This window comes from Sander lucioperca, chromosome 11 (assembly GCF_008315115.2).
Source record: "Sander lucioperca isolate FBNREF2018 chromosome 11, SLUC_FBN_1.2, whole genome shotgun sequence".
Lineage (NCBI taxonomy): Eukaryota > Metazoa > Chordata > Actinopteri > Perciformes > Percidae > Sander > Sander lucioperca.
Genome location: NC_050183.1, coordinates 22,111,250 through 22,125,659, shown reverse-complemented (window position 1 = coordinate 22,125,659; position 14,410 = coordinate 22,111,250). Strand labels below are relative to the sequence as shown.

The 14,410-nt window shown below is 41.4% G+C and overlaps 1 protein-coding gene across 3 annotated transcripts in view; it reads right to left on the bottom strand.

Moving 5' to 3' along the window:
* ror1 (receptor tyrosine kinase-like orphan receptor 1) overlaps positions 1–14,410 on the bottom strand; it is a 130,181-nt gene that overhangs the window by 100,934 nt on the left and 14,837 nt on the right. The window contains exon 2 of one of the 3 annotated variants that reach the window (XM_031283958.2): positions 9,083–9,088. The exons of the other annotated variants lie outside the window; for them this stretch is intronic. Within the exon in view, the coding sequence (XP_031139818.2) occupies positions 9,083–9,088 (6 nt within the window). The remainder of the gene's footprint in view (positions 1–9,082; positions 9,089–14,410) is intronic. 3 annotated transcript variants of the gene reach the window in all.

Below are 14,410 nucleotides of genomic sequence, written 5' to 3'. Positions count from 1 at the left end.
GCACACAGGATATATGTCTCCTAGGAGCTGATCAGCCTGCTATCCATCAATAGTCTTCTATTCACACTGACCCAACTGCTGTGAACAAACACGTAAAAACACACAAGAGAAGGATTCCTGTACCCAAGCACAAACACACACATCACCACACTACAGAAATCCCCTCTCTCTCACTGACTCTCACACACACACACACACACACACACACACACACACACACACACACACACACACACACGGCGTCTGACCTGTCCGCCTGTCAGCACAGCAAAAGGTTCCTTTGTCCTTTGATAACCCTTGTCCAGCCTCCTCTACAGGAGGCTGTCTCCCTGACAAGTCTTGCCCATGGCAGCAGCTCTGAGCTGGGGGAAGAGAACAGAACAATGCCCTCTCTCCTGGAGGAGAGCCGTTCACACAGGGACCTCTAATGAAATCTGTGTCTCACCAGCCTTTCCCAACCTCTAACAACCCCCCGGTTTCCTCCTCTTTTCTTCATCCTCTCTCCTGAGATTACATTTCCTCCATACCTCTTCAAGGAATTCAAGCTTAATTTCTGAAAACATAATATCTGTAGCTGTAGCCTATGGGCACTTCACACTCGAAGAATAAACCAACCAGCTTGATATTGCCAAGGACTAACTGCAGTCTCTTTTCAAATCATGGAAATAAGGATAAATTTAATCTCATTTTCCTGTCTATGGGTAATCGAGAGGAAGACATTAAACAATCCTTTGGCCTAAAGTGGGGAGAGGACTTTAAATCATCTGGCCTTCTGGATTCGAGTAAGACAAATTTCATGAGCCAAAAAGCTGAGAAAGAAGTCATAACAAAAGGCAGAAATGTAAAGAGACAGGCACACAAGGAGAAGGAAGGAAAGCAGAGACAAGGAAATGCTGACCTCTGTTTTGTGTGAGATGGGTTGTGAGGAGTGAAAAGTGGCAGGATCACATAAATCCTGTTTTCAGTTTCCATCCGCTGTGGAAATTTGTCTGGAACAGTCACCACAACAAACATTTGACTGTCCATGAATCACATTTCTCTACTTTCTCCTCTCAGTTATCCTTTTAAACTTTTGAACTTGCAGTCAAAAGTGAGCATTAAATCAGCGGATGGTTGCTGTCTTTTCCCCCGGACTATTCTTCCACAGGAATACACTGTATGGATTTCAAAACATACAGTAAAAATTATGCCAAAAAGCATGCTGACAGCTTATACCAACAAATAGTTGCTGTTATTATTGATTGATTATGATGTTTAAATGATGACCACACTGGCCAAAAACAACAATTTCCTGTTCCAAAATGACTTATTTGATTTATTTGACTGTTTTTACCTTTAAAAGATGGTTAAAAGATCCCTTTAATCCTTGTTAATAACAAACCGCTAAATTGTACATTGCTGTTCATGTCACTTCCCCCTAAATTGGAATTATTCCTTCATTCTTCTCCTCTTTAAACAATTGTCTTCTCAGCTAATTTCAAACTCACCTTCGTCCCAAAACCTCTCGCCAGTGACAGAGACCTTTCGTGTTTAATGTCTCTGTCAACACTTTAAAAGACTTGCCGGTGTTGTGAAAAATGAGCCAGAGCGTATAACGGAGGGAGGTGATTTCCCCCGAGCCGCTTGTAATTGCTTCAAGCTTGAACCAGACAGGACGAAAGCAGGAGGCCTAGTGCAGGAAGTTGGACAGGAAATTGTTCAGATTTAGCCAGTGAGGCAACATGCTGGCTTCTCCTAAAAGTGGGTGGATAAATGTATTATGTTATCTGTAAGATGGTGTGAATCAATTATTATTAATTAATTAATTGTAGTGAAAATATGAACAGACAATAGATCTAAATGGTCAGTTCCTTAAGAATGTGTTTTCAAGTCATTTTAAGGCTGGGTAAATCCATGTTTCCTTAGCTCCAAGTGGTCTGGTTCCTATCTGGGGGTCAATCTGATGCCGCAGCCCTCTCCCACATTCATACAGAGGCTTTGAAGATCTGTTTTAAATCCAAAGGGTCAGACTCGCTCTGTCTCTTCTCATGCTTGGATTGACACATTGGAAACACAAGCAGCAAACCAGTCTACACACAGATTCTTAAAATCTTCACGTGCCCATATGCTAAGAAAATTCAAGTTACAGATGCCTCTGAGACATAAACATCATTTAAGATTCCCAGCACAATCTACTAAATGTGTGCAATGAATCCTTATTGATTTAATCTACTGAGGTCTGATCTAATCTGAAATGCTTCATCCAGTCATAAACCAAATAGTCTGAGGTAGGCGTTTGTTTCAATATAAATGGCCCTTGAGGGTGAAAATGGCATTACTCACTCCCCTCAGGACTAAAAAGACAAGTGAGCGCTGGGCCATACAGCCTGAGAAAAGCTGATCTAAAAGAACTTTGTCTCTCAAATAGTACAGCTGTCTCATTAACTCCAAATGCCTCGATAACTGAACAGACACCAGTTGGACCACCAGCGAAAAAGAGAAAACCCTAAAGCCATAGAGAGAAAGCAGGTGAAAGTTAGATAGAAACTAGTGAATGGGAAGAGGATTTTTTTCTCAAGCAACCCTTTCAATTTCTGCCCAAACCCTGGGACCTTCTTTTGCCATCTTATCGTCTCCTCCCTTTCTCTTTCGCTTTCCACATTTTCTCCTTTCTTCCAGCTAGGATTAGCTCAGCAGGACACCAGCATTCCTTCTCCACTGGTAGTCTTTGTCTTGACATTCCCACTCCTCCCAGTGTCCTCTGTAGCCCTGCGTCCAACCAAGTATACCAACTGTTCCATAAACTGCCAACAGGTTTCCCCCCCTTATTTTTGTAAACACAAGAATTAAAGGATTGATTGATTTTATAATAAGTTTTAATAACTGATTTGTTTTTAGTCACAGTGGTTGGTAGATCCAAACTGCCAAATGTCCACTAACAACAGTTAGAAAGGGTCATGCCTACAGAGCTGCAGCCCAGCTCAATTCACACTCAAGGTCGGGGGTGCCCTCGCAGTGACTTTGATCTGGAGTCAATTTTGTACTGGCGACTACCTGTTGTGAGGTTTTGTACGAGAGTAAGATAACTGATACACAGTCAGAAATGGAGGAGAGTTGTACTCTATACTAGTGTACCCCACCAGGGAAGGCCCGCATACTGTTGCAGCCATGTGCTAATCCTATTACTCCAATGTTAGTGTTTGTGTTGAACTTGGAATCAAAGTTTGGGCTATGTGTTCCTTCTTTTGCAAGTTTTCAACTCACTATTGTACGGTGGCCGACAGGGGCAGACGTCCTGCAACTTAAGAAAACACACGCAAATAGACAAAACACAAGCAAATTAAGTAAACAACTTCATTAATTTGACAACACATGTGCAGCATTCAGCAAACGCGCTGCTAATACCACAACACAACCAAATACATAAACGCACTGCAAATATGAAACGATGCAAAAAGAAAAGCACGCAAACCCCGAAAACAAATGCAACAAAAAAACGCTGCATCCAGATTACACAACGGAAGTTCTCCAGGCCTCTAGAGGGAGCAGCTAGTGGAACAGCTTGATTTTCGACCTCACGGGGAGGGAGGGAGGGAGGGAGAGAGAGAGAGAGAGAGAGAGAGAGAGAGAGAGAGAGAGAGAGAGAGAGAGAGAGAGAGAGAGAGACTGCATAGACTGTAAATATTAAATCTATGTTTGAGATATGTTTTCTCTCGGTTGGTGGGTGTGTCTCGGCTCAGGTCCCAGCTGATACTCAATCAGCAGAGACGTCTGTAAACTCGTGGTGATAAAACATTTAAAACTGCATCAGCGTTTAACGTTGACGTTTGTTTAAGCCACATGAGAGGGTTTAATTTCGAGGTCCGAAATTACTGAAGTGTAGGCCTCCTCAAGTGTAATATTGTGATTATACAACAACGGTTACCAACAAAATAAGTGATCAATCTGTATTCATATTGTGGAGCAATTCGCTCTTGAAATTAAAAAAACAGACAGGATTTCTAGTCCCTCCCTGTTAGTAAACCAGCCAATTTACCGTGGGATTTATCAAACTGAATAAATCCCGCCCGCACATATAAACACAAAACTGCTTTGCTAACTCCAACGTGTTGTTAGTAAGACATCTGCTGAAAAAGTTATTGTATTCATCAGCATGATTGCCGTACTGTTTAGTTCACAAACATCCAACACACCAAAGTACAAACACATAGCGGACCAGACGCAAGCTTTTATTTTGAAAAGCCGAAGCTCGGGGACAGCACCAGCAGGGGAGGGCATGAGACGGGAGCATAGACTGTATATTAATAATATATTATGTTAATAATAATAATAATAATAATAATAATAATATGAATTTAATATCAGTTAATAACGGTTGAAAATCCAGCTGTTCCACTTAGCTGCTCCCTCTAGAGGTCTGGAGAACTTCCGTTGTGTAATCTGGATGCAGCGTTTTTTTGTTGCATTTGTTTTCTGGGTTTGTGTGCTTTTCTTTTTGCATCGTTTCATATTTGCAGCGCGTTTATCTATTTGGTAGTGTTGTGTGTATTTGCAGCGCGTTTATGTATTTGGTTGTGTTGTGATATTTGCAGTGCGTTTGCTGAATGCTGCGCATGTGTTGTCAAATTAATGAAGTTGTTTTTCTTTTTGCATCGCTTCTTTTTTCGGGGTTTGCGTGCTTTTCTTTTTGCATCGTTTTTTATCTGCAGTGCGTTTATGTATTTGGTTGTGTTGTGCTATTTGCAGCGCATTTGCTGAATGCTGCGCATGTGTTGTCAAATTAATGAAGTTGTTTTCTTAATTTGCTTGTGTTTTGTCTATTTGCGTGTGTTTTCTTAAGTTGCAGGGCATTTGCCCCTGTCGGCCACCGTACTATTGGCATTTGAAAACCATCAGCTAAAAGTTGTGTTTCTTTCAAAGAGATTGTAATTACGTCAGGTCAGGGAAAGTAGAACCTATTTTTAGAGATCTAACAATTTATTTGATGGTTATGTTTATACAAAGGCACTTACAGTATTTTAGCACTAAACAAATTAAATACTTTTTATGATCCACAAAGTATTCTCCCTCTTTGACCTCAGAAATAACCACTGACCTCAGACCTACCTTTAAAAAAATATCCATTCCAATAAGCGCCGCTGAAGATATCAATGTGAAATAAAAGATTTTATTGCTGCACATTTCCATCCTACATCTAGACCTCTTTGCATTTTGGCTGCAAGTCTAATTGTCAAATGTTGTTCTTTTTTCCCCTGGAAAAAGGCTTGACTGATTTAGCCAAACTGTGTAATGTTTAAGGTCTTTGTAAGTCAGAGACAGATTTGTGGACAAGAAAACTGTTTATCAGGGACATCTGGTTTTTAACATGCATAATATCGTGATATTTTCCAGAAGATCTTTTTGCATGATTAAGCTACTGTAACCGTTACCCTTCCGTGACTTACACTCTCATTGTAGACTGCTGTATGCTGTTCCAATCTTGCAAACAAATATTGCTGAAAACCCCTAATGAGTCCAGTGTCTTTGAAAGTCGTTTCTTCTTGCGATTACTGAAAATCAAAGACAATATAGCCTATATATTTATACACAGCAATTATTGTGTCATGCTACAAGTGGATACTTACAGCTGGCGAGGTAAGCAAAGGTTTACAGCAGAAGAACCAGCTGCTCTCACTGAAGAGGCTGCATTATGACAATATGACAGCTGTCAGCAATGATATACTAACCATAGGATACAGCTAGGTTCTGCATGCAGACACATATACTCACACACAAACTTGAAAAACACATGTTGCACTGAAAAGCGCGGAGATGGTGTGTTTTAGTTTCATATTCTAATCAAGGCTGAAAACTGTGTATTTACGGTATTTGACCTCACACACATAAAACAGACATAAGGAGGACAACAGGGAAAGAGAGCGAGAAAAGACAGGGACTGGGAGATACAATAAAAGAGGCAGATATACTGTAGCAAAATTGGAATGTTAAGAGAATGGTGAAGAAAGACAAAAGGCAACATGAGAACAAGCAGAGATGACAAGGAGACAGATGATTGATGGGGCATCCCAAACAAATGACTGTACTGGCCTTGGGCCTTGGCCTATTAATGTTGAATCCTTTCACCTGGCCTTAACAACTGTTTATATATATACATACATACACACACACACACACACACACACACCAGCCCTTTGTGTTTAATACAACAGTGGATAATAGTTTATTAGTACCACTGATTCTTCTATAGGGCTTAACTTCTTAATCTCCATGGTGATTTGGCCTTACCGTAGTATGAACATATTGCTCTCAGTATGGTGTGTGTGCGTGTGTGCGTGTGTGTGTGTGTGTGTGTGTGTGTGTGTGTGTTAATTACACAGACAGAATTGTTCATACAACGTCCAGGTCCCAAAAGGTTCTGTGTATGTGCGCACCGCTCTCAACCCGCCAGCTTAGTTTACACAAGAAGGTCATTTTAATCAGGTGAATACCAGGCCGCCTAATCTGCGGGTCTTTGCCTGAGCATAAACAGAGGATATCCCCGGGCTCAGCCAGGATCACATACCTGGAGTCATGGAAAAGTCATTTCTGAAGCTGACCGGAGAAATCCAATAACCACCTGCTCCCTTTCTCTCCCTCCAACTCCGTATCACAATCACCTCAGGTGCAAGCTCTCTATCTCTTGGCACCCTCTTTTACTCCATCTCCACTTTCCCCTTTCTGTCTTACTCTCCCTACTCCCCGCTTCATGAAACGTTATTATAATGGCTTAGTGAATGACCCACAATAACACTGTGTCAAATTTACACAAATGCACAGAAACAGAAGTATTTACACACGCAAGTATGCGATCTGTGCCTTTTGCTTATGCATGAATTGCATGCATGGTCACACAAACACAACACACACACACACACACACACACACACACAGTCATCTTCTATGATTTTTTCAGTCATTCTGTGTCAGGGGTCTCCATTTTGCAGAGAATGTCAGACCACAAACTGCCTCATTTTTCATCACAACCTCTTATCAAGTTCAAAACAGCAAACATGTCCTAATACATGTTGGGGGTCACTGGCAGGAATGGGAAACTCGGGCTGGGTGATACTGGTAAAATTACATATCAAAATATTTTACTCAATTCTTCAATGTCACTTGTTAACTCAATATAACTTGGCAATATATTAATTTTATTTTATTTCTTTACTTCTTTTATTTAGTAAAACATGAGTATGGTGTAGATATGAAACCCAGATGTGTTTAGTGTTTACTCTACTCAGATAGCTTTCAATGTAAGGGCAGGAAAACACTAATGGCGCTTACCCACTGCTAGTACCAGCTCTACTCTACTCTACTCTACTCTACTCTACCGCGGTGTCCCGTCCTCCATTTTCCATTGTAGATTTGTACCGCCTCATGCCTGAGGCGAGCGTGACTGGTCGTCATAGCGACGCCGCAGGAAACTGCCATGACCTAACGCGACACATACACAGAACATCGAAGGTGTGTTGTTTTTGACTCTCGGCATGTGGCTGTTACCACAGCCAGAAGACAAATTTTGTTTCAAAAGAAGCTGGAGGCAGCAAAAAAAAACACCGCTGGCTAAACTATTTAAAAATAGCGGGTTTGTTCAGGACACCACCGTCTGTCGCTAGCAATGATGACGCAGTGATTAGTGACGATTCTCTCTGACCAATCGGTAGTCTGCAGGTTTTCACGTCACCTTTTGGTATCGCCTCAGCTCGCTTGGAACCTCGACGGAGGTGATACTAAAAAAAGTACCTGTTAGCAGGTACCAGGGAAATTTTTTCATAATGGAAAACCAAAAAAGGCGAGTAGACTCGAGGCGAGTCGAGCAGGTACCATGTAATGGAAAAACGCCATAAGGGGTGAAATCATAACATTGCAAAAAACAAATTTCAGATGAAATCTACGTAGTCTTATTTTATGAAACTCTATGATATATACAATTTTTTTATATTGCCCATCTTTGGTTAAACTGTCCAAGACACTGTGGCATCTGGCCAAACATGGGGGTCTTGACCTTAAGGGATTTCGGGTGGATTTAGTACTTTGTCTTGGGCCTGGACATTTGTGGACAACCCAGCTCTTAATTAGTTAAGACAGGTTTAATGAAGAGCTATACAACAACCTGAAAAAAAGAACACAACAAGTTTCTCAGCTAAAAACTTTAAAAATTAATAGTTTTTTAAAGTGAGGAAAGTTGTATGAGGAAAACATTCTCACATTAATGCTGCAATAACCTTCAGGACCCCAGAGGCCCTACAAAGTACAACAGAGCAAGACAATAACCGAATTCTTGTTGACTATTTCATAATGCATACTAACAAAGTCTCCCACTTTTGTCTAACGACTGCTGTCTGGCATGCTGCCTCTCTTCCTGTGGGTGATAACATATCAATAAGGTCTGACTCTTTATCACACAGGCACACCAGTTAAAGTAGTGAGGCAGCCATGAAGTGGAGCCTTTGCTATCACTGTGTGATTTGAGTTTAAGTAGGTAGACATTTTTGCCTTGTGTGCGTGTGTGTGTGTGTGTGTGTGTGTGTGTGTGTGTGTGTGTGTGTGTGTGTGTGTGTGTGAGAGAGAGAGAACATTAAAAACACACTGCATCTCAGAAGCTTTACCTCTCAGTAAGATATTATACCACTTATACCACTAGATTCACTATTTAGATTCATTACAGAGGAAAAGATAACAGATTTATTTCTGGTAAAGATTAGAAGATTTAAATACCACCACAACAACAACAACAGCAGCATGTGCCGGCAGTAGATGATGCTTGCAGACTAGAGGGAAACTTTGCATTCTTGTTAAGTCTTTAATCAGGACCAGTGTAGTTAATTGTTGTGGTTGTTACTATTCTGGGTCAGTCTCTTATCCATGTCTATGTGTGTTCTGACAACCCTGGCTGCTCACTGACTTGACAAGTGGCTTTACTCAGTGTGTGTGTGTGTGTGTGTGTGTGTGTGTGTGTGTGTGTGATGGTAAGTACTAGTGATTCAGCCGCACGTCTTTCTTCCAGATGTTTCACTGAAACTGACTGCTGTCTGAAGTTGCACAAAGACACGACAACGAGAACCAGTCCCTGTGGGACTAAAACCAACAGTTTTTCAAGGACTAAAACATCATCCTCTTTGTCCGCAGACAGACACACACTTTATGTTTTGGCTGACTAGAAGATACTTGTCAGTCATACCAACTTCTAAGCATTCCAGTTATCCTAAATGTGCACACAGATCATTCACACAATAAAGGCTCGGTGAGTCATACAGGAGAAGGGTCAAATGAAAGCTATAGTGTCTGCTATTAAGAATCCCTTTGACTCATCTGACACTTTACAATAACAATTCTACAGTTCTTACAGTGATCGAGCCATTAATTAGTAATGTCACAAATTTGTAAACTCAAAGATTTTTCTCAATGGAACAATCAAAAAACTTAACAACATAAATTAGCGATTCATGAGATTGTGCTTGACATAAGGAGAATATGCTAAACCATTTCAGCCAAGCAAACCAGTTTAACTTCTGAAAAGCAGCAATGGCACACATCATTCTACATAATTACATCAAAATCCAATAAGTCTGAGATGTTGTGTGCCTGCCTTAGAAACCCCCCCAAAAAGGGCATTTTAATCATTGCAAAGACTCAGGATGAACATGAAAATGTAATAGTGACATGGCAAGCCAAAGATAAAAGCCACTGGTCACGATGCTAACTACATTACATTTAAAAGGGCAAAATGTATAATCACAGACTGATTTAATTTCGTTTTATAAAATTACAAAATGACATCAATCAGGCGCTGCCAGTTTTTCCAGCAATCAAAACTGGATTTGTGTACTATTCTGCTCAAGTCCTGAGCTGGAGTTTAACAACCTCTGGAACACGATGAGAGAACACACTTTTTACGTCAATCCAATCTAAATTAATTTGCCAGCTGGGTCAGGCAGAGTGGAGCAGTGGGAAAGCTGTCCATCTGCTTAAAGCAACAGGAGTTTTATACGATTTCAAACCACAAAGCCAGGTGGTCCTGCAGCAATGGGGAAAGCACACAGAGGAGACGGTGGAAAGAAAGCTGGGATTAAAGGAAAAGGGCGCAATTTGGTGGGATAGATTAGATCAGAGGGATAAGGTGGTCGGATAAAGGCTAACAAAAGAAGGTAACAGAGAAAGAGGAAAATGAACAAGTGTCTGTTCTTGGGCTGGTTAGCTGTACTCTCAGCGGACCAGTGTGGATGGTGGTAACTAGAGTGAAGGAGAGGTGGGGGGTTGTAAGGTTTGTCATGGAACACCTGCCTCCACTTAACCCCTCTCCCTCTCTTTCTGCTTGAGCTGCCTCTTTCAGCCATCGCCTCTCCTCCTGCCCTGCCACCCCTCCCGTGCCGTCATTCATGCACGGAGTATCCTACGCTCTATCCTAAGCTCACAGGCCCAAGGCCTCTTCTTTTCCCAAACATGGGAGGGCCCCAAAGCCTGAGCTGGGGCCTCATTAGCCAGCCACCCAGTCAGTCAGTAAGCAGAGCTGTTCTTAAAGCTCCAGTAAACATTATTATTGATATTAACACTGATTCAAATGACCTCTTGTAATATTAAAGAATTGCTAGTATTACTTATCCCACTGAAAATCCAACTCTAAGGCTTTTTGCAGCCTGGGCAGAAGCTCAGCACTCAACATGTGCAATGCAAAATGCCCAAGAACCGAAGAAAGTGTGACATCTAGTAATCGAAGAGACTCAGATTTTGGTTTGGTGGGGGGGGGGGGGGCGCTAAAACCGAAGCAAATATTAGATTTTAATTGGGTGCTCATGTCGTTCTTTGCCTGCTGGCTATGTGAGTGGCTATTTACTTACACATTATGTATAGCAATATGCCAACACTGTTAGTGCTCGGTTGCTGTTAGTTTAGCAAGAGGTATGAAATGGCCAACATATACATATACACCATCATGTCACTTCCACTGTTAAACTCATATTCTTATGCAATTTAAAAAAATATGTACAACATTTTTAACTCTCTACATTAAATAATGTTATTAATTAATGATAGTTCAGTCCATATGGATACAAAACTCAGAATGTGCACTACTGTATAAACACAAATGTACACCTGTATTTACACACATGATCCACAACACTGAATCTCAAACTTCTTATACATTTTACAGTGATGATAGATTGTGAGTATTTTCTCACATTCACACAATACAACCAACGTAGCACTCCATCCAACTGGTGGTTATACCAATTAAAGAGCTGTGTTAGGTCAAGAGTTATTCATTTGACATTAAAGAGGACATGGGGCCCCCTATTCAGACCCACCACAGGCATAAACTCCACCTCTCTCTTCTTTTCACCCCGTTTTCCATGCCTCATAAAAGATTTGCCCCTCGCCTCCCCACTTACCCTCCCCTCTCTCTTTCACTCTCTTGTTTGCTCCTTCACTCACTCATTATTTTCCTCTCGCTCATTCTCTTCACCTCTTCAACTAAGTCCTCATCTACTGGTGTTCAGTGGGGACAGTCACCAGATCAGATGTTACAAAACAATATATAAATGATTATCAATAACCATCTCTTCCCCTTCTCCTCATTCCCTTTCTTTTCTGGCTGCTGCCCCCCTTTCACCCACTGCTGGCCTCTCCTCTTTTATTTCCATTCATGGATGGTAACTAAAGGTAGAGCTGGAAACTCCACCATTAGCCCTATATCTGTAGAGCTGGCCTGTGGGTCTTATCCCAGTGTTTCTGTTCCTATTTCAGCTGGATGTGCTGTGCATGAGCCTCTGCAAGACACACACACACACACACACACACACACACACACACACACACACACACACACACACGGTGAGCTGGAGGGGTCACTGGCCGTCAACGGTGTATTATACAGTAGCTCTCCCAAAGGTCTTTTACTAAACACAGCATTCGAATGAGAGACACAAAGATGCAGTCAGTCTCTTGATTCACTTTTTCCCTGTTTTAAACGCATCATTGCCTGACTGGCAGTCCAGCAGCTTCTAATGTTCTTTAAATCTCTAACTTAAACTGACACTTACAGAGACAAAATAGCAGCCATGTAGGCAAAAAGTAGTGCAATCTGGGGACCTGTAAATAACAGCTTGAAACATAGATGCCAAGTCTAGTTAAATCATAGCTGGTTTTAGTTCCAAACGCGGTGAATCACTGAGTCCAACAGTCAAACAGGAGAATGCTGACAGATGTTCACAACAATTGGTGTTAGGTAATTGTTTTTGTTTTTTTAAATGACACAATTGTAGCCTGTGTTTCTTGGCCTTTTGACTCCTGACGCCTTCTAAAATAGCCACCGTTAACCTTCCTGCAGAAGCGTTCTTATTGTAAGCCAAACTGAGATAACAAGTTAATTGAATTCCAAATTCAATTTACCAAAACAGGTGACACTTAGGTCAAAGCTGTGTTTAAATGGGAATACATTGAGAGAATGTACAAAAAATAAATTATGACCTGTGGAGATCTAGAACAATGGAACAACAAGAAAAATGTAACACTTTACTGAGGAATTAACAGGAACTAGTCTCAGGATTTGCACTCCAAAGCCACAGTTTCTAAACAGCTCTTATTTATGGAGGCTAGTCAAGGGATGGGTCTGACTGAAAGCTTGGTGGTCCAGTTGTACTGATGAGACTTTTAGTCAGACCAAGTCAGATTTTGAGGAAGTGTACCGATTTGCATGGGCTACTTTATAGATCCCAGTAGGGACATTTTCTTTTCATTTTCCCCACTCTACTGGGATGTCAGAGCGCCGGGTCAGTTAATGAAGAGCTCTCCAAGGGCCGGTAGGCGTTCACTGTCTTGTTTAGGAACACTTGAAGGGCGTGGGTCTTCATGTAGAGGCACTTGAACTCAGGCCGTGTGGTTAAACAGGGGCTTTCCCTACACTACAGTAAACCACCCTGATCATTTACGATCTATGTTACTTGTGGATGATTCAATTTAAATCTCTAACAGGCGGTGCAAAGGCAAAACACATCATTTGAAGCAGAAAACTAGAGCAGATTTGTGGCCTTTGCGTAAAAGGTACAATGACATGACAAAGCAGGGATGAGGGTGCTAAACAACCTATAATAGCCTCATTTTGTGACCGCCTGCTGAGCCAAAAACCTAAAAAGAACAGCTTTATCATGCCATATAACAGTTGAAACACATATTTCCAGATCCAGAATGATGGACACTTGAACATTTACATTTTGCAAATATTAAAATATGTGCAATAACTTATTTGGGTCTGATTATGAGATTACAGTTTGACGTATGTGTTGACTGTCAAAAACTTGAATACATGAGGTTTACAAGCATACTGTAAGTAAATTATTGGTCTACATGTTGTCTAAATCTTATCTAACTCTCCTCGTAACAGTAGCTGCAGTGTGTCAGCTGCAACTGTTTCCTTGTTTATCCAGTGCCCAATTGGTGTGAAACCTGGAAATCCTGAAATGACGGGTTAAGAGCGTAAGGCGGTAAGCCTACTAAATCTCAGTTGTGAGCCATGCTTTGATAGACATGGTGCCTGAAATGACTCCCCGGCTAAGGTAGCTTTCTTCCTGTTTGGGCAAGAAAGAGGAAGACAATGAGAAAGGAAATGACAAAAAAAACAGTTAAATAGAGAAGGAATGCTATAATATGACAGCAGGGAAAGCAGGGGAAAAGGTGTAAATTGAATAAAGGGAACAGAGGAAAAGAGAGAGAAGCATGTGGCTACCAATGGGAGCTGTTTTTAGTAAGCAGGCAGAGAGACTGAAGGGTGCAGATAGCTGCTGATGGAGGCTCCCATTTCTAAATGTCAGTGCTAAATAGTACAGTCCAGGCTGAAGACAGAAAACTGATAACGTATCATGGCTCTTTTTGTGAAGAGAGGCACTTGTGCATCTTACCTCACTATATATAGTGTGCAGACATGCTTGATTTACGCACAGTTTGAAATGTTAAATTCAACATGAGATAGGAGTTAAAACAACCCTCTCTCTTATTCCACCTCGCCCTCCCCAATATACTGTAAATGCAGTCCAACCCCCGACAACCTGTCCTATTAGTCAAGGTCATCATTAATCTACAATGTAAAAAGTGCACAGATTTATATGACTGTTAGTGTTTGATCTATAGCTGGCAATGATTCTGCTTTGTTTACTTTGCCTTTCAAGTCTTTCATCTTGATGATTTTTGCCTCCCTTTTCTTCCCCTCGCCTTTTTTTACTCTCCTGTGTTTCTAGTTGTGCCGTGTACTTTATGATTTGCTGATAGAGCAGGCAGACAGAGGTCTTGAAGGGTCGTCTGAGACAAAAGCTGCTTTTCAGCTCTCAGGGCTGATGCCTCCCAGCTCTGCTCCCTTCAGATAGCCGAAATATGCCAGCTGGGAGTTTGAGGTGAGGGA